The following is a 25,799-nucleotide window of genomic DNA, read 5'->3' on the forward strand; positions in this document are numbered from 1 at the left end:
TGAATTTCTGTATCACAAGTGAGTTTCACAGTAACAATTCCTAAAATGGGACCAGAGAACACTCATCTTTTCCACAAGGAGAGCAAAGTGGGTGGCTCCCAGATGAGGATAGTACCACCTACAGCCTGTTACTATTTGAGCAGCATTACGTGGGCATAAGCAAACCGATCATGCCCGTTACATAAGAAACGAGTACCCATCTGGATCTCCCATAACAGGGTCTTACCTAAAGAAAAATCTCTGTCGATTTTCTTCTTGTCCATTCCACCTAAACATCCATTTTCAGTGAGAGAGATAACACGCTTGGAAACAGCCCCTGAGCTTGCCAGTTTGCTTCCTCTCTCCTCTGGTACCTTCAACAGCTTCTCCTCATCCACCTCCTCTCCTGAGTCTGCGCTCTTAATGCTCAGGCGTCTCATGCGTGACACAGAGTCAACTTCTTTCATCCGCACCAAGCGATCCATGGCAGTCCGGCTGGGTGGAGACGTGAGCTTGCCTTGGAGTGTCTCTATCACTTTTGAGGTGCTCCTCACTCTCTTTTCTGAATGCTGATAAGCAGCTGACTTGCAAACCAAGTTTTGGTCCTCACCTTGGCTGAGACTCACAGGCTGTTCAAGAACTTGCTCAGTTACCAGTGGTTTAGCGCTGGCTTCTTGAAGAGTGGCCTGGCTTTCAACAGGGTATAAAGATCGCCCTCCTGCTCTGACAAAGAGAGCGCTCTCTGTCCAGCCACACTTTCGTCTGCCTTCATAAGAATCTTCTTTTTTTCCTTCTTTGTTACTTACTGTGTTCCCTACAGTTGATGACTCAAAGTCCTGAGCACCGTTTGAAGGGCTAGTGCCTGGGTGGGGCCCAGCATGGTCATCTGGAAGGAGAGACTCCACTGCTATATCTATACCTAAAATTCTTGCAGCTCTTGCCTGCAATGACTCATTCACAGGGATTTCCACTGCATTTGCATCTGAAGAGTGATCAGAATTGTTAGCACCAGGTTCTGGGGCCACATCAAGTCCTACTGACCTCAAATCTGGTTCAGAGCACCTTTGGTTCCTCTTTGTTAGTGACAAGCGTACTCCTGACCCTCTCTCTAATACCCTATCATTTGTGGGAGTTGCACCTCTGCTTAGTTTAACAAAGTCTAGGTAATTTTGGTCTTCACTCATCTCCTGCAAGATAGGGTTATTGAAAGGATTACTGTAACATGAACTACTTGAGCTACTGGACAAAACTCTTTTGATAGGGCTGTCATGAACTGGCTGTTTGCTTGTTCTGCTCTTGGCTTCCCCCATCCCCATTTCTGTTTTCAGTCTTCCATCTGCTGGCCTGACTCCTTCACTGCTCCCTCCTGGCTTTGAGAAACCTTGAGAGCCACCACATCTTAGCTCGCCACCATGCTCTGTCCCCATGCTCCAACTTTCAGACTTACTTTTAACCCTTCCTGACCTAATTACAGGCACCTCTGGCACAACCATTTCTGATTTCCCACCATGTTTTGGCTCCTGGCTTGGTTTCTCTTTTCTGGACTCCCTCCTGTGCATAAAGGCACCTGCCTGCAGAGGAGCTGCAGCACTTTCCAAATCTTCTTCACTGCTTGTGCTCTCCTCCTGCCCTTGCAGCTCCTTGTTAAAACTTTCTAGCTCACTTATTACATCCCAGGGACGGCGACTTACAGGTTTCAACAGGAACTGCCCAAATGGTTCTGTACTGTTGCAGGGAGCACCTGGTTCTCCCTTAACTATATCTCCCTTGGAAAGAAGGCCATTTTCCCTCTCTTGGACAGGCACAGGCTGGCTCTGGTGGGCTTTTGGGGAGGGAGACTTAAGGACTGAGATGGCAGTCCTAGAAAATGCACTGTTGCTAGACTGGCTAAGGTGTGTCTGGCCCTTCATACTGTAACTGTTCTGTCTGCAGCCTCTCTCATCAGAAGGTGACCCTGTCTGTTTTGGCCCCATTGGGGATGTTGTACATCCTGGGAGTTTTGGAGATAGCTGTTTGCTACTATCAGGCTTCCCAGGCTTTGTACCATGGAAAAATTCTGGGCTCTCGGGTTCTTCAGAGAAACTTGTCTGTGTCTGCTGGTCTTTGTACTGATCACCTGGCCAGGAGCCAGAATATTTCAGCTCTCTGTGTTTTGTAGGCTGAATAAATCTGAGGTCATTCATTTGTTTGAACTCTTCTGGTCTCCACAGCTCTTGTTTTTGTAACTCATTTTTATTGGTCATGCTTCCTGTAAGCGCTTGTAACTCCAAGTCTGTTGAAGACATACTTAAGAGACTTTGTTCTTGCAAAGCCCCATTGTTATCAAACCTATTCTTATCAGGGCTCTGAGTTATGTTGTTGTTCCTATCTGTATCTGGCAGATTGGATTCTGATTTAACTGGGATGGAGACCAAACAAAATATAGTTTCATTCATTTTTTTCTTTGAACTCTTTTTGCTCTGCATCCCAACTCCAGGTTCAAACTTTTTCACTTTTGTAACAGTCTCACAGGTGTTGTCCATATGTGAATTTCTTACAGAAAGTTTGCCTTTTGTGTACTCTGTGCTGGCTTCGTTACGGGGGCTGTGATTAGTTGCTCTACAATTGTCTCTTTGGTCCGGCAAGGCACAGTTTTCCTGATCTCGGATGGATGGTGCCAACCATCTGTTGCTATGGGTGGAGCTGTCAGAAGTTCTTTCTCCCTTTGCAGAACTGGACAAGTTTGATGCATCCACAAAGGCACTGTTGCACTGTACTTCAAGATTTCTCTCTTGCAAAGCACCAGAACTGGGACTACATGCATTTTCAGTGTGGTTAGAGTTGCCCTGCAGACCTTCCAGTGGTGCAATTTTAATGTGTCGTATCCGAGGATCATCAAAGGGAATGTACTGAACGGAACGCAGGTGGTCAGCAGGGCGCCTTGCATGGCTTTGCTTCTCATGAGGAAAATGGTTGTCTTTGCAAGGGTCACCCCCCACTTCAAAAGTATTCATTGCTGGTCGTTGGCAGGGGACAACCCGCTCTGCAGGACCCTGTGGATCACTGCTGGCGCACGTGTTGGTTTTAGGCACTTCACTGGGGGAATGGGGGGTCGCGTATTGGTGAGGTGGGGATTTGTAAGAAGGAGGAGGTACATACACTGGGGGCTCCAAACCAGAATCTGGAATGCCAGCATCTTGCCTTGGCTCATTGACTTTGGCTAAGTAGGAGATAGGTTCCTCTTTCTGGTAGTGGTCCTGGAAACCCACGGTTTCTGCAGGTGCCCTAGTCTGCCGCTGCAGTTCATAGGATGGAGGCTTGAGAGGTCTCCCATACTTGGGCTTCACCAGGGGAAGGAAATTGCCTCCTGTTCCATGGTGCTTGGCTGGTTCCACACTCAGTCTGTTTGGGGAATAGGAGGGGGTTTTAGTGACACTGAGCGAGTTGTTACTGTTGGTCAGGGAGGGCATTTCCACGCACCTCATGCTCTCAGGTGAAAGGACCCTTGGCAAGGACTGTGATTTCCCCCTGCTCTGGGTGCTGAGCACGTTGTCTCCCAGCGTCAGCGAATACAGCTCTTGAAGCAGCTTCTCCCTGTCACCCTCAGACATTTGCCTCCCTACCTTTTTTGGCTGGTTCCAGCTCTCTACTTCCAGACTTTGCCATTTGCAGCTGCTGGACACTTCACAGCTTTTCTGCAAGCCACTTCTTCTGCCATACCCTGCACCTGTGCCCACCTTCAGCTGATTCTCCTTGGGCTGCCGGGGTGCCCCTGGGGATGCAGCCAGGCCTTTCATCTCCACACTGGCCTTCTGGGAATAGCCCAGTAGCACACTGAAGTCCTGTCCTCGTCTTCTCCAATAGGCCAGATCTTTATCAGTCTTCGGCTGGGAAGACCGTGCTAAATGAGGCCTGTCATAAGCCCTGGAAAAAAAAGCAGTGTCAGAGGCAGTGTGCACAGGTGCCTGTTCTTTCTACCATGGGTAAGGCCATTAGGAGGTCAAATGATGAGTTATGCCAATGGGGTTTTGTGTAATCAATTTGCAACCAGATGACAATTTTAATGAGAGGATTTAAAAGTCAGTCAATTAACATGGGTAAAGGAAGGGAAAGAAGCTCTTCTGACAGGTTGTTAGCTATGCAAAGATGTTAGAGAGACAAATGCAGAGTTACCTGCTGTGCAAACATGCACAGCCCTCCTTGATGGACATTAGAAAATTCCCTGCCCACAGCAGGGGGCTTGGAACTAGATGATCTTGAAGGCCCCTTCCAACCCAGACCAGCCTCTGATTCTAAGATACCATTCTAAAACCAGAAGTGACTGTCTTAAATTACTTCTGTATCCTGCTAAATTAAAATCTATAGATGTCAAGGAGACTACTGTGGTATTCAAGTTTAATAGGATTCCAAGAAGCAGAGGTAGGGAGAACAGGTAGGTGTCTATATCATAAGATTTCATAAGATACAGTCTGTAAGAAACATGATTTGCATCCTGGTAAAAGTGCTGAAATTAAACATGTCAGTTCCTGAATTGATTCTTGTTCATCTTTCTGAGGAACAAATTTCTTCAGGGTGCTTTGGATTAAATGACACATGTCACAACAATGGTGATGTATCAACACAGTTCTGAATAAGACGGAACCAATATTTTAAATGTAAAATACCTCAAAAGAAGTTTAAAATTCTTAAATAAAATAATCTATCGGTGAAATATGAAAGACATTAGACATTGCAGATTAGATATTCAGAACACAGATTTACATGAACAAAATAGGTTCATTGTCTATTCTGAACAGAGTGTAAACTGTTTTATACATTTCTGCAGATCAAAATTGGTACCCTTCTATATAAATAATTAATTTTCTACTTGAATAGCATTCTGCTATTCTTGTACCTAAGGTGTCCAACAATATAACTGCCTTTACACTATGTGGCTGCCACCAGCATAAGACTGGAAAGAAAAATCAAAATTGACAGAAATAGGACAAGTATGTAGATAGAACCCAAGAATTTCTTCCTCCTCCCTGCACCCCAAGGTATATAAACAGCATCATCTGGCTGTTTTTTACTAAAAACATGATCTATGTAAATGATCTATTTAAATAGGACCTTGTGAAGACATAATACAAATCAAAATTCAGAATGAAAATTAAGCCATGCAGATCCACAGCAATTTTCTTTTATGTATATTACTTTCATCCTATGAGTCTAAAAGTTTAAAAACCAGACTGGGATAAGGAGCATCTTGTTCACATTAATTCAATTGGATTGAGATTGAGCTTCTGAACAAAATGTTCTGCCTCTGAAGCATGAAACACAGTTTGATTGCTGAACCCCAAGAAGGAACAGACATCTCCATTAATCAATGAAATATAACAGGACACCTCCTATATCAGAAGCTGACTGTGGTAACAACAAAAACTTCCATGTGGAAACATACAGCTGAACAAATGTTGTTTTCTATCTTTTCATCTCATCCCCATACTGCTGTGGCACCATCTATATCTGTGTTTACAAAATGAGGTGAGAAACAGGGTCCAGTAAGAGTGAGGAGAAAATGAACAGGTTCTCTTTCTGATTGATTTTATCCATCATTGTAAAAGGGTCTACAGAAATTTCAGGAAGTACAGTCGTAGATTCCAAGATCAGAAGAGACCATTAGAATTATTTAGTTTGACATCTTGCTCAGCACAGGCCATCAGACTTCTTTGAGATGATTCCTGCTTAAGTGGTAGCGTCTCTTAGAAAAGCACCTAAAAATTCTGATTTTTAAATATCCTGTGATGTTGCAAAGCTTAAGTCACCATTAAAAAAACCCCATAAAGTAACCAAAAATCCTTTTCAACAGAAAGAGAGAAAGCCCCTCCATTTATTAAAAGCTGTTTAAAATATTAAACTTATTTTTAAAGGTTAATAACTAGGCTTCAGTAATGAACTTTAGAACATGATACAATCCACTGTGTAACCTGTACATCATTGCAACAAGACTGTAAAAAAGACATTTAAAAGGAGGCATTTAGAGCATTTTAAAACCTGATCCTTTCTAAGATCTACTCATAGGACAGACAGTATCTGTCTGTCTAAATCCTGGCTAAGGCACTACAAGTGCTTACATAGCCAGCCTCTATCAGGGACCCCATAAACTTGTGAAGATGACACTGCACTGTGCGGAGAGGATGCTCCAAGGACCCTCCAGTGCAGCTCCATCCTGAAGTCTCCTCTGCTCCCAGTGATGGAGAGCAGCTCCTGCACCCCTGCATGCAGGCATGGTAGGCAGGCACAGCCCAACCACCCTGCCTGTGGCCACAGCTGCAGCACAGAGTGCCTCCCTCCTGGACATGTGGCACTTCTGGCTCTTGCAGTCCATCAAGTGCTGGAAGGGGAAACTTCCAAGAGCCACTCCAAGTTTAAAATGCTTCACTGCAGCCTCACCAAAGGTGAGGTGGTGCATATCACCAGAGAGAAGACTTCAGAGCCCCTCTGTGCAGCAGCTCATCTCTGACTCTGCCACTACACAATTCTGTGTCTCTCCAGGATGTGCCAATGCTGATGCACAAAGAAATGCACACCCAGACACAGCAGCTTCCACGTGCCTGCTAGCTGGGAGGAGGATGGAGCTGAGGATGGAGCAGTCCCATGGCACCAACTGTGGAGATTTAAGTTCCAGGGACAGAGTGGTCCCAAGGGATCAAGGAGATGGGTTTTAACATTATGAACTCTCTTCTAACAGGCCTGCTTCTAATACGTATCACATTTGCTCTCATAAAATGCTTTGAATTGATTCTATATAAAGTCAGTTTAATTAAAATGGTTCAAAACCCCCAAAACTATTTCTAGCTTTCTGTGAATTTTAGGTCTTTACAAGAAATGAGGCCATAAGTCTAAGCTGCACTGGCTGTATGACCATATTTCACTGAGCTGTCTTGCTCAGAGCCATGGGTTGAAGCTGCCCTTTTCCCCTAGGGTGACACTGGACCAGCAGGACCTCACATGATGCAATAATGGGGCCAAAAGTGAAGCAGCATGGTGCAAGCATCAAGTCCAAATCCTGCAGAATGAGGCCACTGCAGGACTATGTAGGGAATGTCTGTCCCTGCTGCTGGCTGCCAGCATGCAAGTGGAAGGTGTTGGGCACTCAGCAGCTCATCCTGCATGAGCTGTAGGCACTGGCACAGACTTTGTGCCCCACAAAGGGCACTGTTAAGAAAGCCAGCAAAGTGGAAAAATTTTCAGAGGGCTGTTCTGGACACTGGCTGCTTCTGTTCTATTTTGAGATCCTATCCTCATATACACTCTTCTGAGACCCAGCATTGGAAAACACCAATATACTTTTCTAATTGTTCCAGCAGGTGATCTCATTAATGATATCTATTTATCACTAAATTTGCTAGCTACTAACACTTCCTCCCACACAAACAACTAAGCAAAGTGCCTCTTCTCTCTACTTAGAACAGAATCAGAAGGGAGTTCTCCTGTGAAGAGAACTCTCATCTATACCCATAGGATCAGCTTTCCCTTTTTTTTTGTTGACTTGTCTCCTCTTCCAAACCTTTACTGTGTGGCCTCCAAATGCTCAGTTAAGCAAGGACAGCCAGGAGAGCCCTCCCACCATCTGCTCCCTCACGCTGTGCCTGAAGAACAATAGGCTGGAGCCAAACATCCCTTCCCCATTCCACCAGGGCATCATTCTCCCCTCACAACCAGCAGGAGCAGTGCCTATGAAGCCTCTACCCTGCTCAACAAGGTTTGATTAGCAGAACAACCGTAATAAGCAGAGACAACAGCATCATCCCCTGCCATCACAAAACACCACAAGCCCTGCAAACCTGCCTGCAAAGGCAGCCACGAGGCTGGCAGCATCACCCACTTCCGTGGTGTATGGGAGAGGATTAGTTCTACCTCAGTGGTGTCAACAGGAGTTTGGTGTAGATAATTCCCTGGACAAGGAGCCTAAGCCCTGCTCAGAGTTGCTGTGGAACTGTCACCACCCCTGAAGGACACACACAGCCTGCTCAGGGCCTCTCCTGCCCTGTGCTAACAGGGAAAGCAGCACCAAGAAATGGTGGCAGGAAGCCTGTGATGCCCAGAGAGTAACTCCCTGGGTGGTCATCTTCCCTTTGGGCCCAGATTGTCCCCAGGTCTCTGCAGTGTGCAGCACTTTCCCAACCTGGGAACCAGAAGCTGATTTCCCAGAGCAGTCCAGAAACCAAGAGCGATATCAAAACATCTGCTGGAGCTCACCATGGCCTGCCTGTCACCAGCCTGAGCATGCCCAGCTGGGCCCCACAGGTATCTTCTCTCCAGCTTTGGAGCAGCTCACAGGCACATGGCAGCCTTGTGACTTGGGAGGGGACCTGGAGGGGCTCAGGAGCTGACACAAGGCACTGCAGCGCTGAGGCTTCCCTGGATCCAGCCTGGAGAGCTCCCTCCTCCCTTCCCAATCCAGCCACGGCTGTGTCATGCTCCACACCAGAGGGATTCCACACTCCCAGGCATGGCAAGGAAGGGATGATACAAAGGTTTTTCCAGCTGCTAGTGCCTTGTGAGAGCTCCCAGTAGGTTCACTGGGAATCAGAGCTTGCTGTAACAGTAATAGCAAGAAAATATTTCTATTTTTATGAAAGGGTGACAAAGCCATTTCCAGGGTTGTGTTCCAAATGTTATGTGGAAAAGCCACTTTTGAAAACCAGGATTAATATTTAACTATACTGTAGATTTTCAGGTCTCACCCCTTGCATTTAGTAAGAGATGTTTAAACTGTTAGAGAGCATTATTTGATATTTAGCCAAGGCCAGCAATTACAGATATCTCTGCCATATCCAAGATGTGGGGCAGATGTGTGAGCCCCTGCAGATGCACCCAGAGGAATGGGAAGCAGGGAGGCAGAAGCCCTCCCAAACCCCTGTGCACCCACTCAGGCTCTCACAAACAGGCTGCAGGAGCAGCAGTGCTGTGGTAGCTTCCAGCCTCACACAGGGAGATCTTCTTCACAACAGTATTTCTCCACACTAAACTGAGCATCAGCTTCAGCACCACTGCACGCCCTCGTCCCCTGCTTCAAACCCTTCTTCTCTTTCATTCTTTTTCAGTATCTTTCCTTACTTTTTTTGTTGTCCAGTTCACTTCATCCAAAACACACCAGAAAGGACTCTCCCAACTACCCTTACATCTGTGTTCTGTCCTTCCTTCTCTAGAATGGATGGTTCCACCTGGAGACCTTCACCAGGACTTGCTGTCCTATGACTGCTTTAGAGGGCTCACATCTCTTCCTGCCCATTATCCTAACTGGCAACCAGCAGCCATTCCTGCTCCAGGCAAACAGACTTGCAAGGGGAAAAGATGTGAAGGGAAAGAGCAGACGAGCCCAGGAGTAAGGGGACACATGGCTTTGCCACATGTTACTGAAGGTCTTTGTAAGAGGACAAGCTCCCAAGGTGACAGTGTTTGCCCTGCTTTCAGTTTCAAGCCCACTCAGCAGGAGGAAGGGGCTTTTCCTTGTAAACCATCGTCATACTTGGGCTGGCTTCCAGTCCTGCTCGAGCCCCTTTCCTTTGTCCATCTGCAGCCCTCAAATAGCTGCAGAACAATGGCTGAGTGTGGCTGTGTACACTCAGCTCTTCCTGCCCAGCCAGCCCCAGCCCGGTGTGCACGTACTTGGTGCTGAGCAAGCCATGGCTGCACGAGCACGTTTTCTGGAGTGACAACAACAGCTTCCACTGGCTTGGAGTTGTTTGTAAAAGAAGTGCACGGGCACCTTCTCATGTTTACTCCACAAGAGCAGCCTTAGGAGAACAAGCAAGTCTTCAATGAATGTAAGATCACCCACCAAGAGCTGCATGTGGCTGAATCCACAGTAAAACTTGGGTGTGTAAGTGGCAGAAAAAGCTGGGTGCAGTTTTAAAACTGAAGAAAAGGATGACTTTTTTCCTTTTCTTTCCCCCTGTGCTGGAACTAAGCTTTCCTAAGTCCATCAGAAAGGCCTTTCTCATTAGTAAAACATATTTTCCCACACTCAGCCACTTCACATTATCCCAGTATTCCCTAAGGCCTTTCGCTAGCAGAAGGTGAATGAATGTGCCACTGGATGTGGCCATCCAGTGAATGGAAATGGTTACTGGGATGGGAGCAGGAAAGGATCACAGTAAGATGGCGTTAAGGGTTAGAGTCATGATTAGTTATCTGTCAAGACCAAAAGAAAGAGAAAGCAAAGCCATGGCATGATGCTGAAACTTACCCCCCTTCTGAAGTATGAAAAGTGGACAAACCCTGAAGGTCATGGTGGTAACCAGGACCTGCTTGCCTCCCTTGGCTCCCATGGCTGCTTTCAGTGCTGCTTGAGCTGGTTTTCACCAGAGGTTTCTTGCTGTAGGCCCCAGCTCTGGATTCTGCTTCAATCCCATTCAGTGCTGGTCTCTGAGCAGATCTGCTCCCCGTGGTTTCATGCCGGTATCCATCGTATCTGTTCTCGTATGAAACAGGGGGATTTTTCGACACTTTGTATCCATGAGAAATCAGAAGGTCTTCCACACTGAACATGTTCTGCTGGATTCACTCACAGCCGTGCCATCAGAAAGCTCTTTCCAGCTGGACCCATCACTACAAAACACAACCAAAACCAATCAGAAGGCCACTTTAGACAAGAAAAGGTACCTTTGATCAGGAAGGTACCTGGTTGGCTCAGGAAGCTAGGAGTCTCATCTCCTCTACTCAGTTTTTCAGCCTCTTAATAAAATAGAAGAAGCAAAGTGCATGCAGATGCTGATGAATCATGGGCTGTCCTTCCCTAGACAATACACCTCCCTGCACTCAGCCAAGCAGCAGATGCTGTGCTGCTGCTGCTGACTCAGTCCCTTTCACTCAAGAATTCACTGGTGATTGCAGCTTTCAGGTTTCACTAATGCGACCTCAAAATAAAAACTGTGCACTGGAAGTAAGCCTACAACCTGAGCAGGCATTTCCTTAGACAACTATTTTTCTCCAGTCATGGAGAGGTGTGCTCTGTATTATGTTTTAAGTTGCTGCAGGAGGAGGGGGTGGATTACAGAGCAATAAGCCTCTCCCCATAGTTCTGCATATTCCAATTAAAAAAAAATGTTCACATGAACAAGGATGAAATATGCACAAGAACAAAAACAAATTTGCAACCACATGAGAAACCCAGGTAATATCATGCAATACCCCAGCTAAACAGTCCTTTTTACAGATTACTTTCTTTTCTCCCTAGATTGGTCTGCTGCAATCCTCAGCTAGAATAACACAAAACCTAAGATTTCAAGTATGCTGTTTTTACAGCACACTTCCATTGTGCAACATGACTATAAACAACACGTGATGCCCATGTGTATTATGTCTCAAGGATCTGCAAGACACAGGATGGTCAAGATTTTTCTTCCCCAGTGACAGCTCTCAATTCTGTACTGACTAGAGCACAGATCCAGCAAACTGAATTAGCTGTCTGAAAACAGTCTCTATTGTCTATACCACTCTCACAGCTTGTAATGGCAATTACAGAATACCCATTCTTCCAGAGTTTTAAAAAGTGTGGAAGGTAATGTTCTGTTCTGAAGGTTGTACAAAACAATGGACCCATCCTGATACATTCCTCCCTGTTTGAACTGTGTTAACAAAAGAAAGAAATTTTTAAAAGGTGGATAAAAAGGTAAAACACACAAAACACACAGAAATAGATTTATGTAAAATATAACCACAAGATTCTTTTCCCTGCATGAAGAGTTCATTTAACACATCTAGTGAGTACTGTGTGTCCTTAGTAGCAGCAGGTCCACCTGAGGATCATGAGCAGCTCCCTAAAGGAGACTGTCTCTGCAAAGATCATAACAAAAGTACATTTTATACACTGTCTCTAATGCCCTTCCTGGGCATGAAGAAAGGGAGAAGGTCTGTTCCTATTGTTCACAAGGATTTACCTGAAATGGAGCAACTACTGAGATGGCTGTTCCATGTTTATTAGTACTAAATCTCTCAGGCTACACATACACAGAAGTGGATGTGTTGGCACTCTATATAAACCAGTTTCTGTGCTGCAGCACTCCATGTGTTATGGCCACTCTTTGCCTATCCAGTGCCCAATCCATTTTCTGTCCCACCTTGACTCCTGGATGCTGTGCCAGCTGTGGAGCCAGTCTGGCCAGCTGCTCTGGGCCAGCCTGGTGTGCAGCTCCAGGCACCCAGGAACCTTCCAGCTACTGCTGCACTGCCCACAGTGACCACAACACTCGCCCAAGGAGAGCTCACAGTGTAGAAAAACAGGCACAATTGTAATACAGAGCCACAATTTAACCTGGAACACTGCAAAAGTGGCTTTCCACCCTGAGAGCCTCCTGAACACCTAAACCGGTTTGTCCCTAGAGCTTAATGAATCTCCTCCCTTTTCACACAAGCAACATTACACACCCTTTCAAAACAGAGAAATAAAGCTCTGTGCTGAAGATATTGGCCCCTGCTAGAACAGAACTCCAAATTCCCATTAAGAGCTTGGAACAGATGAGCCAGCAGTAAGTACAAGCAGGCAGAAAGCAGGGAGGAGTGGGACCCTTCCCTCATGGAAGGAGGGGAAGGCTTTGTGGGTTATTTTTGAATGCTGACCTAAAAAGCTGATTTTCCATCCACCCCCTGCCCGGACTGTGCAAGGAGCCAGGTACAAGCAGAGCAGAGGGAACAGCTGGCTGCTAGAGCTGTTCAGCTTCTAACAGGAGAAAGATCCAATGTGACTTCCATAAACAGCAGAAAGCCCATCGAAATGCTCACAGGTGCAAGGAAGAAATGTGCTTTTCCTGCTGTTAGAGGGCTGCTTTGGAGAAGAGTTTAACCCCCTCTCTGCCACCCACTGCAGCCATCAGAGAGGCAAAGCTGTGTGGGCGAGAAACCTCCAGCCCATGGGGTTTACTCTGATCCTTCTTTTGGCACCAGTGGTGAGGAGCAACAAGTGGGAGTGTGCCATGAGGAACTGGTATGACTGTCTCTTCCTGCTCTGCAAACTCACCATGTGTGGAAGGGGAAACCCCATGGTGTTATGTGTGTTATGGAGGCCCATCTGGGAGAAGGATGCTATATCTATGCCCATCACAACACCACAATGGGAACAGCCAAGGGGGAAAATCCTGCTCCGCACTCACGGCACAAGCTCCAAGGAGCCAGTAGCAGTGGTGGCAGCTGGCCACTAGTTGGGACATTATCAGGACACAGCCTCAAAGGGCAGTGCAGAAGTCATGGGGAAGTAGCATCTCCTGCAGGGACCTGATCAGGGACAGGGAAGCCAGAAGTCCTGCCTGATCAAAGCTTGCAGGACATCAACCATGTCAGCACCCATCATCTGCAAGGAGGCTGGCCAGCTTTCTGAATCTGACTAGAGTTCTAGGACACTCACCCCACCCTCCCTTAGATAAATAAACCTAAAAAATAAAATCAAAGTAATTGGATTGGCAGGAGTAACAAAACCATTGCTGCAGCATTCCATGTAAATAATCTGTCAGTCTGGACCGCAGAGTAAAGGCTGTGCAGAGCTTCTAATTTGAGGGAAGATCAACAACGCTGCAAAGCAGTTTGTTTTTCCAGCCCTCATTTGTTTTGTTTGCCAATGACATCACTGCTTTCTGATAGGGTTTGCTTCCTGAGGATGCCTGCTATCTTGCCAGTGTTTCCGACTTGTCCCCGGCAGCCGGTACAACTCTGCAGTACATTGGAAACAGGGGCCAAGCTTTTCTCTGGAAACTTCTCAGCAGCACTCTCAGATGCAAAGAAACAAGTGTGAACGGCGGAAATCAGCATCAGCCCCCATGTAGACAGACACAATGGAGACCCACAGCCTGGGCAAGAGGAACACAATGGGATCAGCAGATGGAAATATCATCAGAGCACCTCACCTTGGGGTGCTCATTCCAGGAGCAGGGATCTCACCTCCGGCCTGAGAAAAGCCCAACGCTCCTGAAAAACAACCTGAAGAAATTTGGTGCTAGTTTCCCCTGAGCTGCTTCTGGAACTCATTCTCAGTGGGGGAAACACATTGTTTTCTATTTATGATCTGCCTTTGTCTGCAGTTGTTTTCAGTGGCAGGGGTTCCCAAGCCTTGTTATTTTGGGGGGTACCATCACCATCTGTACGATGACCAGTACCAGTGATGGTGAATGCCAACACTGCAGCAGTGGCAGAAGCAGGTGTTACCCCTGTGCTCTGAAATGACTTGCATGGCATTGAATGCCCCCTCCATGGTGCTCTGAGCAGCCCCTTGGCAGGCTCCTTCCTTTAGCCCAAGTTCCACAGACTGCCCTGGCACAGCAGCCTCATATTGGGTGGGAGACCAGAAGTGACAGAGGATTTGGTCCTGGCTGCCCTCTGTAACATCTCTCCTGCCCTCCACTACTTGAAATGTAGGGGAAGGTGGTAACCCTTTAACTGGCTGAAATCCTTCTTGAGCATGATTTGCCCTCCCACCTCTACAGAACTATTTATAACAATAATATAAATGATTTTGTACAATTTTGAATAAAATAAACATTGGAGGAACATGATTCATACTGCAAAATGAAGCACACAACATCAAGAATTGCCAAAATCAAGGACACACAATTTATGTGTCTCTAATTACATGACTTGAGGCTACTGAATTCTGCAGGACTCTGGCCTCGTTTGGTGTGCAGGCTAGGTGATGGCAGTTCTTCCTGGGCTGTCTCTACAGCAGCTATTCAAACACTGCTTTGAAGATATAGTTACTAACAGTCATGTGAATTACAAAGAGTATTATCTAGATGGGTCACACATTAAACTAGCTTATCTTCACTCACGTCTGGGTGACATTATTCCCATTTCATGTCAGACATGTGCCAGACAGAATATTTATGCAGACAGACTAAAGTGAAACAATCCTCTCCACTCTAGGCACCCAGTCTGAAGGGCTTACAACCTGATTTTTTGAAGGACTCAGCGGGCCTTAAAAGTGAATTAGGTACATTCAAAGCAACTGCTGCAAGAACCTAGTGCCTCTGCACATGAACCTAAGTATGGCAAATAGCTGTCCACACAACGAAGACACAGGATAAGCCAAAAAACCTGGTTGCAGTAATTTGTGTACTGTGCTTTCCTCTACCCCTCTGTCCATCTAATTCAACTCCAACACTTTTGTCCAGGAAGCCCCATATCCCCCCACCCCTGTTAACTCTTCACCACCATGTAACCCAGTGCCTTCATTTCCCCCTTCCCACACTCACCAATCCTTCTTGCTGCCCTCCCCCTCTCCTCCAGGATCCCTTCTCTGCCCTCCTGTCTCCTGGTCCCACCAGTTGAGCCACTCTTCCCACACAGCCCACCACTGTGGCAGTCAGCCCATCCTTCCTCCTGCACTCCTCACAGCTTCTGCTGGCCAGTCCTCAGTTCGCATCCATCACCCCAACTTCTCCCTTCCCCCTCTGATGAACTCCTACTGTCCTGTCTACATTTCCAGCAGAAGAACCTCTGTGCCTGCTCCCAGATTTGAGACCCCATCTCACCTATACTGGAAGAAGCAGGAGCTGTCATCACAGGGATGATCCCACTCCAGCAGCACAGCCCTACACTGGCACATCCCTTGGAGCAGTGAGGGCACGAGCACAGGGCTGGGTCACCAGTGGGCTGCTCAGCACCAGAGGCTGGGCTGTGCTGATGGATGGGGAGAAAAGCCTTCAGAAAATGGAGAACTCAAAGCAGAGATGAGTCTGCCAAGAACATGCAGAGATGTCTCCAAGCCTTGTCACCACAGATCCTGTTCTTGAACATGATGGCACTGCAGCTCTTAATCAAAAAGCTGAAAGATTTATTTTCTTTCCCCTTTCTAATGTGGGCAAAACAACATTCCTTCTCTCCTCCCCTCTAGTTTTTCTTGGAAATGGTTGAATTGGTTTAGCTGACAATATTAAAATAAACCTAGCCTGAGAGAGACACACACAACCTGAAAGTCTCAGATCAAGTGATAAAAGCCTGACAGACTAGAGCAATGGAAAACAGGTTCTTATGGTTGTTTCAATACTAGATGGTGCTACTTGCTCTGTCTAAATATAACCCTGAGCTATATCCCAGGAGAATATCTAAGGCTTTGGACATTTTAATTGCTCCTGTTTTCTCACTCTGGCTTTGCATGTGTGCATATAAAACAGCCTATCAAAAGCACATTAAACAAGGTTTTTACCTTTCTAATTTCATCTTTTGCAGGACAATAAAGTCAGATGGGACTGTAATCAGCAGGCTGCAGTGGTGCTGTGCATGCAGCCACCCCAGAATGCCATGCCCCTGCCCTCTGCCACGGAAACAACCAGCACCACATCCACTGACCTGCAGACACACGCTCCGTCGGGAAAGATTAAATGAATGTGTTTGAAGAGCCTTCAACAATAATGTTTACTATGATCAAATGTTTGCTATTTAATGCAAAGATACTCTAGAATGCAGGAGAAAGATTGGAGAACGTTAATGTAAGTTGGATGTATCCAACTTGGTGGGGCTTAATTAAGCATAGGCTAGGAGTAAGGAAGGAGTAGGGAAATAGCCAGGGCTGCCTCCTAGCCACGAGTAAATACCTTGTAGAAATTCTCAAAGGATGAGTGAAGGGCAAACACACTATGTAACTTCAAACAAAAGAGAGAAGGAGACAGATCTGGGGTATCATAGACCAAACAGCCTTGCTTTGATATCAAATCAGACAAATTATTATTCAATTCCCTTATAAATACTTATAACAAATGTTGATTATTGTGCAGCAGGAGGGAGCAAGTGTGCAATCCAAGAAGAATTTCCATCTCCCTGCTTGCCACCTTGCACTGCAGCTGCATCCACTCCCACGTAATAAAGCCATGAGAAAACAGAAAATACAGACTTGTCAAGAACAAATTAAGCCTAATCTATTTAATTTTCTTCTTTGACTGAGCTGGGAGCATAGTGTCTAGGGAGGGAAAAACAGCACAAGTCACACGTTGGAATGAGGAAAGCTTTGATGAATGCATGTGATAGTCTTATATGCAAACCAGGTGAATACAATTGAGGTATAATTCACTGTGGGCAGGCATACAGGGCAGGCTTCAAATACCTACTCATGGAACAGTAGCAAGTCCAATGGTAACCTGAAAAGACACATAAGGGCTGTGCCTGGGGTCTTGTTCTACTCAGTATTTCCATTAGTGACTTGTAAATTAGGAGGAAGATTACAATTACAAATCTCTAGGGAATGCTGTGAGCATTTTCAGGGATTAAAATTAGAATAAAATCTTAATAAATCAAAGACCCAGTCTGAAATGAATGATTGAGATTCAATACAGGCAGGTGTAAAAAAACACGTTGAAGAAGAAGGATGTCATGCAAAACAAAAAGGAGCAGTACAGCAGAAGAGTCTCTGGGGCTATAGTCACAAAGAGGGATGACATGATTTGACTCAATGATCTTAGAGACCTTTTCCAAGTTTAACAATTCTATGGTTTCATGATAAGAGCGGTGCACGGCCTGGTAGACACAGGTGAAAAAGCTTGGAGATATATCAAGAGGAGCATCACACATCAGGCTCTTTACTCCTCTCAGCCCTATATCCAGTTTGTGTCCTACCTCAAGCAAGACGCTCACAGGAATGATAAATAATTTAGCCAAGTGTGACCCCTAGAGAAGAGGGTACAAGAAATGGGCTTGTTGAGTTGGAAGAAAAGTGTGGAGGAATGAGGGTGAGAGAATGAGAGACGATAACAAGTTTTAAATATGTCAGGCTGCTAAAAGGCTGCAATAATCTTGTCCTACTCCCTGCAGAAGTGGATTACCAAAAGGACTGACTTAGGAAGCAGCAAGGGTGATTTAGATTAGGTATTGAAAGGAACTGTCTAGCCATAATGATAGTTATTGACTGTTTATGCTGGCAGGTTGTGAATCAATACAGGTTTTCAAGAACAGACTGAATGAACAACTATCAGAAGTGGTGCAGATGAAGCAATCCTGTCCCAGAAACAAAGAATTTAAGATGGAAACTAAACTTTGTAATATTCTTCCTCTACCTTTCCCTCAAAAAATGTCTTGTTGGCATGCCCCACACATTTCCAAGAAAATCAAAACTCTTTCCCACAAATCTCTCAGTGCTACAAATAGCCACCTCACCTCAATTACAATGTGACTTTCTCCTCTATCCCCAGCCCCCTGCTACAACTCTCCCTGCACTCTCCTTTCCTGATATCTCTGCACTGCAGGGAAGAGTGAGGGGGTTGATAAGGGGGTGCAGGTCTGGCACAGGGGTAGAAAAAGAAACTTTGCTTCTCCTCCAGGGATGGGAGGGACAGGGAGGCTGGGACACAAAACACACACCACGGGGTGAAGGCTCCTGAGCAGAGAGAGGCAGCAGATGAGAGGAGGCACCAGAATGGGGTCCTGACCGAAGGACTCCGATCACATAATGGATACACCAGGCAAAGCTTCAAGAAAGTTCCCATTGCAGCCAGTGCTGTACTGAAGGCTTCAAAGCTGCTAGTGCTACATGCATAATCATCTCTGCAGACTACATGGGAGGAAGACGTGCCAAAGTCTTTGCTGGAAGATAAGCCAACTTTATGTTGGTTCTGCATGTCTTCTCAGGCCAGTCCTTCTCATTCACCTCAAAGAAATTAAAAAGAAATATGTGAATTTTTGTGTTCAACTCTCATTACCTGCGGGCAGGAGAGTTCACATTTTTTCTCTAACACAGAGATTCACAGACAGTGAAAATTACAGCTCACATCCTCTTTGCATTCTTTGAGCAAAAAGACCTCACTGAAATCCTGGAGGAACCGTGCCAGAGAACAAATTAATGATACAATGTGTCTCCAATAAAATTAGGAAGTGGGAAGGATGAGAGGAACAAGTCTTAAAGAGTTTATTTAACTCTCAGAAGGTAGTTATTCCTGTCTTGCATCTCACCGGTGCAGATGCATCTGCAAACCCACCATGACATGTGAGAGAGTGCACAGCATCTCCTGGGGCAGATCTCCACGAGTGACAGCTGCTCTTCAGGTGCTGCTGTTTGTTAGGAGCTTTCAGACTCTGCTTTCTCGCATTCACAAAGGAAAAATGGTAGAGAGACAGAGATTATTTTTTTAAGTAATGTGGGTGTTTGAGTACTGGGGTCACACAATTCAGAAAAACATGTCTGACTATGCACAGATGGGAGCTGGTATCCGAAATAAGTTTGATTTTTAAATTTGCCATGGACCAGTCCAGGCCTGACTGAGCACTGATAGGCTGAGGCTCTTGAGCATCCAAATAGATGTAAATGCCTAAGAGAGAGAGAGGATATCCAAGCATGCACAGATACCACTGTTTGTATTAGCTGGTTTTCAAAATGTCAACAGCTGGCTTTCACTGATGATAGACCAGCACATCAGTCCACTGAAATTGGCCCAGATTTTTTTCAGAGAAGGAGCAATTGTTAAAGAGCACTCACTGATACTCTGCGCTCCAGATATAACCAGTCCTTACACCAATTGGCAGCATATGGTGCATTTCCTCAAATGACAGCTTTTGTCTGTCACAACAGGAGAGCAAAATAGTACTTCACTTATTACACAAAGAGTAATTAGTCAACTCTTTGCCTCCCAAAAAGGAACTGCAGAAGAGGATGCTTTTCAGGACTCATATAAATGTTTCCATGCTGTTTACAGTTTTGTATGGAGCAGTTCACACTGGTAGAACAAAGCACAGGGAATCACATTTGGTGCTCACATCTTAAGATATTATGGGCTGATCATCCTACCTAAAATACCTATGGGCAAAGTCCTAATAAGCTACTCCCACATTAGAACTTCATGAATAAGCATTATTTTTTGTATTTTTTTAATAGAAAAGCTCTCCATCTGTACAAGACAAAAGAAAATAAAAAAGGATCTCAATAATAACTGTATTAAATCTGTCAAAGCAAAAATTTTTAATAAGGGATCTATCACATGGCTGAACTCCTTTGAGGTGACAGTGACATGACTTATAGAGCCTGGGCTCTGTGATCAAAAGGATTACACACATTAGCATCCTACTAATCACAGCAGGACAGGCCAGCCCATCAGGCCAGGACTCAGGGAGGAGGGATCCCTAAACAAACACTTTCTCCTGCTCACAAACGTGGCTGGGAGCAGAAGTGTTCCAAGGTTGGTGTGGTCTTCTCTTCTTTCAAAGAGATAAGGATTGTGTCTTCTGGAGTAAATAAATTCTCAGCAGAGTCTTACACATCTGTTTGTTTACTCATTTTCGGACACTACCACCCTCTCCTGTGTGTAATCCCCTTTATATTACCCCTGTACTATAATCAAATGCCCTCTCTTCTGGACTGACCCTCTGCTTCTTCCTGTATTACAGATGCCTTTGATCTTTCTTTCTTGGATCTGTGTGTCCTGACTGGTAGTCTCAGCAGGATTTCCCCCTGACCCCTTGCTCTACCAGAAAACAAATGCCAAAGTAGCATTTTCATGCACTAGCACAGAAGAAAACTAGACAAATGCTTGAGAAGGCTACACATGATCAATGTTGTGCTGCTGAAGAGCTGTGTGTGCTGGGCAGGACTGCCCAGCAGTAAGGTAAGCCCAGGCTGGTGAAGGGTGACCCAGTTCCAGAGCACAGATAAGCCCTCTGGACCAACAAGGTGAGCAGCCATCATCACAAGTGGGAAGATGGACCATCCTGAAATTTCAGAAACAGCTGTTCATTTTTCTTCCCTTCATCACACTCTTAGTGACTTGCAGGGTGCTATGAGCATTTTCAAAAAGTAGAACCCAGCCTTTAACTTTTTTTTTTCCTTTTTTCAACTATCTCAGATTTTTTTCTCTTGCCTCACCATTTGAGACAGTCCAAGTTATGGCTGACAAATTCCATTAATATCCTAATTGTAATACTCTTGGGCAAAGAGGCTCCTGCGGTTTTTCCTTCCCTGCAGGCACTGCCAGTACCAGAGGAACTGAGGGTTATTTCTAGGTAGATGTGAAAAGATGCCATCAGTTCACACAGAGACCTTAACAATCACATCAGGACTGCTGAAAGGCTGCCCAACCCCTTCCTTCACAGCTGGAACTGGTGAGTAAGTTTCCCTAGCAAGCCCAAGCCCACTTGCCCTTGCAACAAAGCACAATAACAAGATTGCAGAAAGCAATAGGATAACCCTTCCACTCAAGGATTAGAAAACAACATCTGTTAAAAAACAAATAAACTGGTGTAATGGCTTCAGCAAGAGACCCAGAGGATTTTAGAGATGTAGCTTGTAGCTTGGTCAACACATTGTGAACAGCAAATTACAAGAGAACAATTGTTTCATACCAAGCTCTCCCACCCCTGAACTCCCTCAAGGTTAATTAGGATGGCCTCTGGCCAAATTAATTAGAGGAGAAGATTTGGGCAGGACTTTGCTATGCACTCATAACTAGTTCCAAGGTGACCAAGAAGTTCAGAAATGCCTCACCTTCCAAGTAGAGCTTGCTTGGCAAAAAACAAGCTCACATGTGCCATGTCATTCTTCTGACAATCAGGAGAAACACTTAAAAGTCGTGTTTCCCTAACGAACAGCTAACGTGGAAGAACTTTCTGCATCCTTCCCACTGAACAATATGCCCTTGTTTATTTTCTGTGTGCTTTTTAGGTCATAAGAGGCCAGAGAAGTTATGCATCTAAAGAACAATATAGTACTGTAATATGCCAGTTGATACACACAGCCTGGCAGACCCTGAAAGATCCATCTTTCCAAGAGCTGGCAAAGGCATGTTGCAGCGTGGAGAAATACTTAACATCACCATAGGAAGGGAGGATGCAGAAGGGCCCAGCTTTGAAATGACAGACTAAATTGGTGTTTTAGTTGGTATTCTAATGTGCCCTGATGGTGCAGCTTGGAGATGATCCTGCCTTGAGGGGCACAGCCATGCCCAGCTTCTCTATCCCACGGCAGCAGTCTGCCTCAACTTCCTCCTGCTCCTGCTGCCCAAAGCGTCCTTGGAAAAGGGAATACCTGGCAGGACCACGCTTTTTCCTCCAAGTGGTACCCTTGTGTGTGGTAGAACTGCACAGCATAGTAGGGTAGAGCAGATCTAGCCTTGTGATTACAAACCAAGTGCTGGCACAAATTAAGGCTCTGCAAGTGACTGCATCTCTGATCTGTAGAACCCTTCTCTGTCATTAATCTGATATTGTTTAGTTTGAAGCCGGAAGGTTGCTATTTTCCATGTGTCTGTTACCCACAGAAAGCAACAGCCATTCTGGGCAGAATCGGAACTTCTGAAGTAACAATGAGAAACTGCTTCAGCTCACGCAAAGAAGTGCAGCTGAATACTTTTCAGCAGGACACAATTCTCATTGTCACTAGCCAAGATTTAATGTCTTGACTCTGTGAATCAGACTGACTACTTAGAACAGTTACATCGTGTGTTCACTTAAAGACAGGGGCTGGAGTAACTTAACGTGTAGAGACCATGCCAATAAAAAGCCATTATTCTCAACTCTTGACCAAAAAAAAAAAAAAAGGAAAAAAAAGGGAAAAAAAAAGGGAAAAGAACCCAAACAACCACCCATCCTTAATAGATGCAAGAGTCTTTTGGCACAGATCCAGTGGCAGACTAAGGCCATGATTTGCAATTCTGAGGCAATTATGAAATGACATAACAGCCCAGATCTCCTTCTGACAGAACAGCTGAGGTTTTGTCGCCTTTGCAATAGGACATGGCTTAAAACAACCACCAGAAAGTAAAATAACCCAAAGAGCCATTTAACTACTGTGTAAACACCGGAGTACAGAAAAACACCAAGAGGGACGGCACTCGGTGTTTCAGACGCTGGTGCCACATCCTCTCGGGTCGGTGGGAGCCGGCACCGAGCCGCAGCCGGAGCCCCGGTCCCGGGCGCAGGGGACCGCAGCGACCGACGGTGAACGAAGGGGAGCGGCTCCAGCGAGCGGCACCGAACAACTTCCCCGGGACGCCGGCTCGGGGCGAGCTCCGGGGGGATGCCGGCAGAGAGCCCCGCCAGAGACGGCGGTCACGGCGGGGAGAGAAGAACGAGCAGGTGCAAGGGATGGGAACCCGAGGGATGTGCCCCCCACTGCCGCGAACCGCCGCCCGCTCCGGGACGCCGCCGAGCGCCGCCGTCCTGCCCTTCCCTTCCCTTCGCCTCCCGCCTCCCCCGCCGCCCGCTCCCGGCCCGGCACTCACCGCTCCGGGCGCCGCGCAGGACCCGCGGGGGCCGCCGCGCTCAGCGGCTGCGGGAGGCGCCGAGCCCGCGGCGGCCGGGGCGGGGCGGAGCGGGAGGGACGGAGGGACGGACAGAGGGAGGGACGGTGCCGGATCCCTGCCCGTCCCCCCGCCGCCCGGCCCGCCCCGGGCGGCTCCGCGGGCAGCGGCGCACCGGGCGCTGCGGGGCGCGGTGTGGCCGCTCCGGAAAGTTGAACGGGCAGGTCGTGCTCTCCCTCCCTCCCTCCCTCTCTCCCTCTCTCTCTCTCTCCCTCCCTCCCTCCCTCCCTCCCTCTCTCTCTCTCTCTCTCTCTCTCTCTCCCCCCCCCTCTCTCCCTCCACACAACTCATGGCTCAGCTTTCATCAACTTTCTTAGCACGGGGAGAATCTGCAGAAGGGAAGACGGGTCTATCAAGGATGAAGAGGGACATGAGCAGACCTTTCCAAAACGTGCTGTTCCTGTTGGCACCTGGCCATGCGCCCAAAGGGCCTGTCTTCAACATGGTTTTCAAACGTTTTTGAAGCACTGCTTCCCCACCTTTCCCCTCCCCATGATCTATTCAGCCTCTAGAAACAGGTGAATAATTTGCAAGTCTCTTTTGCTTTAATGACACTCTCAAAGAAAAGTATGTTTGTGAATCATTTACTTTAGTAATTGGCTGGGCCCATCAACTGCTTGCCCTGTCTTAATTGACTTTTACCCCAGGCTATCGAAGCACTTTTACACATGTTCATGAATTGAATCCTATTCAATATGTGCTCCAGTTAATAGTGAGAAAACAAGGGCAGTAAAATTACATGATGAGTCCAAGGTCACAGCAGAAGTCTGCAGGAGAGCCCAGAACTGAATACAGGTTTCCTGGTGCCCCGGTTTCCCAGGGCTCCGGGAGTAATTGTCATTGACCTGCTTTTCTGTGAACATCTCCTTTTGTCTTCCAGCAGTGGCGGTGTGAGCCTGCAGCTGCTGACACATGATGCAGCCACCAAAGACAATGCCACCGGCAGCAGGGGGACTTTGAGCAGAGCCCTTGCACCCTGTCCCTGCAGGGTACCCCTGAAGTTCTTTGGGGCTTTGCTGGTTGGGAAACCCCTGTATTTTCCTGTGGTGAAGTCTTGTAGCTGACACTGTAGTCACGCAGTAGAAGGTTTAAGTTTTGTCACAGAGCAGCTTCATGTGGATGTGACAATAGCAAGGGTTTCCATCAAGGAAGCCGTGCTGCCACAACTTCCAGTTTATTATTTAAATATCTTGACTCTCACAGGCAAATTGGGAGTTCTGGGTTTATAAAATACTTGTCTCCTCTGTGTTGTTAGAAAAAATTTCTGGAATTATTTTCTCATCTGCATGGCTGCAGCTCTGAGCTGTTTGTTCTCCTTGGTTGTAGAAGACAGTCCTGTTTAAATCACTTCTTCCCAAGACAAAAGCTTTTGCTCTGGTTGGGTAGTCATGGTGTGCCACATGGAGCAGGTCCTTTTTCCTGGAGCTCACAGCTCTCTGTTGGGAAAGCTGCTTTGGCCCTGGGTTTAGGGGATGAGAAGAGTGGGGGAACAGGCTGGACCATTCCATTGGACCATTTGAAATGGGACCATTTACTGAACATTGTCAGAGTGAAGGGACATCTTTTTGTCTTCATGATGTCACAGCCTGTAGAGATCATGATAAAAGCACAGAGGACAGAGCACATCTCAGACCTGCCTCCACACCTGGGACTAATTTTTGCTACATATCCTCTGAGAACACTTTGTGGGCTGCAAAGGGAGGTGCAGTGCTTAGAAGGAGGCACTCCTGCAGGTGTGTCTGGAGTCCTGCAGTCACTGAAGATTTCTCCCAAGTGAAGTCAAAGGACCTTGAAGTTAGAAAAAACAGAGGAAAAGATCCTAAAAAAAGAAATCAGTGTCCATGCTTCTAGGTCTCCTGTTACAGAGAAAAAACTGAAAACGTGAGCTGAACATAGCTCCACAGTCAGACACCAGAAAGCAAACATGATTTTGGGGACAATAGGAGGGATGCCTTGGGCTGGATTCACAATTAACAACAAATGATGGCTGGCAGCCCCAATTAATGTCCAAGGGGGATTGCCCAGAGGGTTGGTGTAACACCTTAGTCTGTGATTTGGGAAGTCTGAGGGCTGAGCTTCTCAGCATCAGTGCAGCTGCCAGGGACTCCCTTTGCTCCTGCATCCCCTTGCCCTCTGCCTGTTAGAGAGCAAGTTCTTTGGGCAGATGTTGCTTCTCGCTGTGCCTTTGCCCGGTGCCCAGATCAGCGGGGTCGTGGTCTCAGGTTGCTACTGCAGTGCAGACTGTGACTGCCAGAAGGGCAAAGATGAAGGGAAGAAGAGGAGGCAGGAGAGAATTCTGCCTTTTGATGGTCAATGTGCACAACTGATGGAGCATTGCTCCCCTGCAAAGGCCACAGTCCTGCAGCTGCCTGAGGAGATCTCCCTCTCCTGGCTTTCCAGAGAAGCAGACCATAGTCAGACATTCTTGAGCTTAGAGCTTCATCCTTAAAGGGCTAAAAGAACTAAATGTGGCTGAGAGAAAAGCATACAAATGGAGTTTGCAGAAGAGAAAAGAGCAGTAAAGCCACTCACTGTCCTGCCATGTAGGACTCCTGAGGTGGGTAAAAATCAGTGTGATGGAGCAGGGTGACTCATGGG

General features: G+C 46.5%; 1 protein-coding gene across 4 annotated transcripts in view; it reads right to left on the reverse strand.

Annotated features, from left to right (window-relative positions):
- JCAD (junctional cadherin 5 associated) overlaps positions 1 to 25,799 on the reverse strand; it is a 60,157-nt gene that overhangs the window by 6,034 nt on the left and 28,324 nt on the right. The window contains exons 1-3 of one of the 4 annotated variants that reach the window (XM_066551878.1): positions 23,124 to 23,194; positions 10,193 to 10,554; positions 132 to 3,882 (exon numbers count right to left, since the gene is read on the reverse strand). In XM_066551878.1, coding sequence (XP_066407975.1) covers positions 132 to 3,882; positions 10,193 to 10,494 — 4,053 coding nt within the window. In that variant the 5' untranslated portion in view covers positions 10,495 to 10,554; positions 23,124 to 23,194. Of the gene's footprint in view, positions 1 to 131; positions 3,883 to 10,192; positions 10,555 to 18,893; positions 19,067 to 23,123; positions 23,195 to 25,799 lie in introns of those variants that run through there. The other 3 variants (XM_066551894.1, XM_066551901.1, XM_066551885.1) reach the window with 3 other exon arrangements.

This window comes from Molothrus aeneus, chromosome 1 (genome assembly GCF_037042795.1).
Source record: "Molothrus aeneus isolate 106 chromosome 1, BPBGC_Maene_1.0, whole genome shotgun sequence".
Taxonomy (NCBI): domain Eukaryota; kingdom Metazoa; phylum Chordata; class Aves; order Passeriformes; family Icteridae; genus Molothrus; species Molothrus aeneus.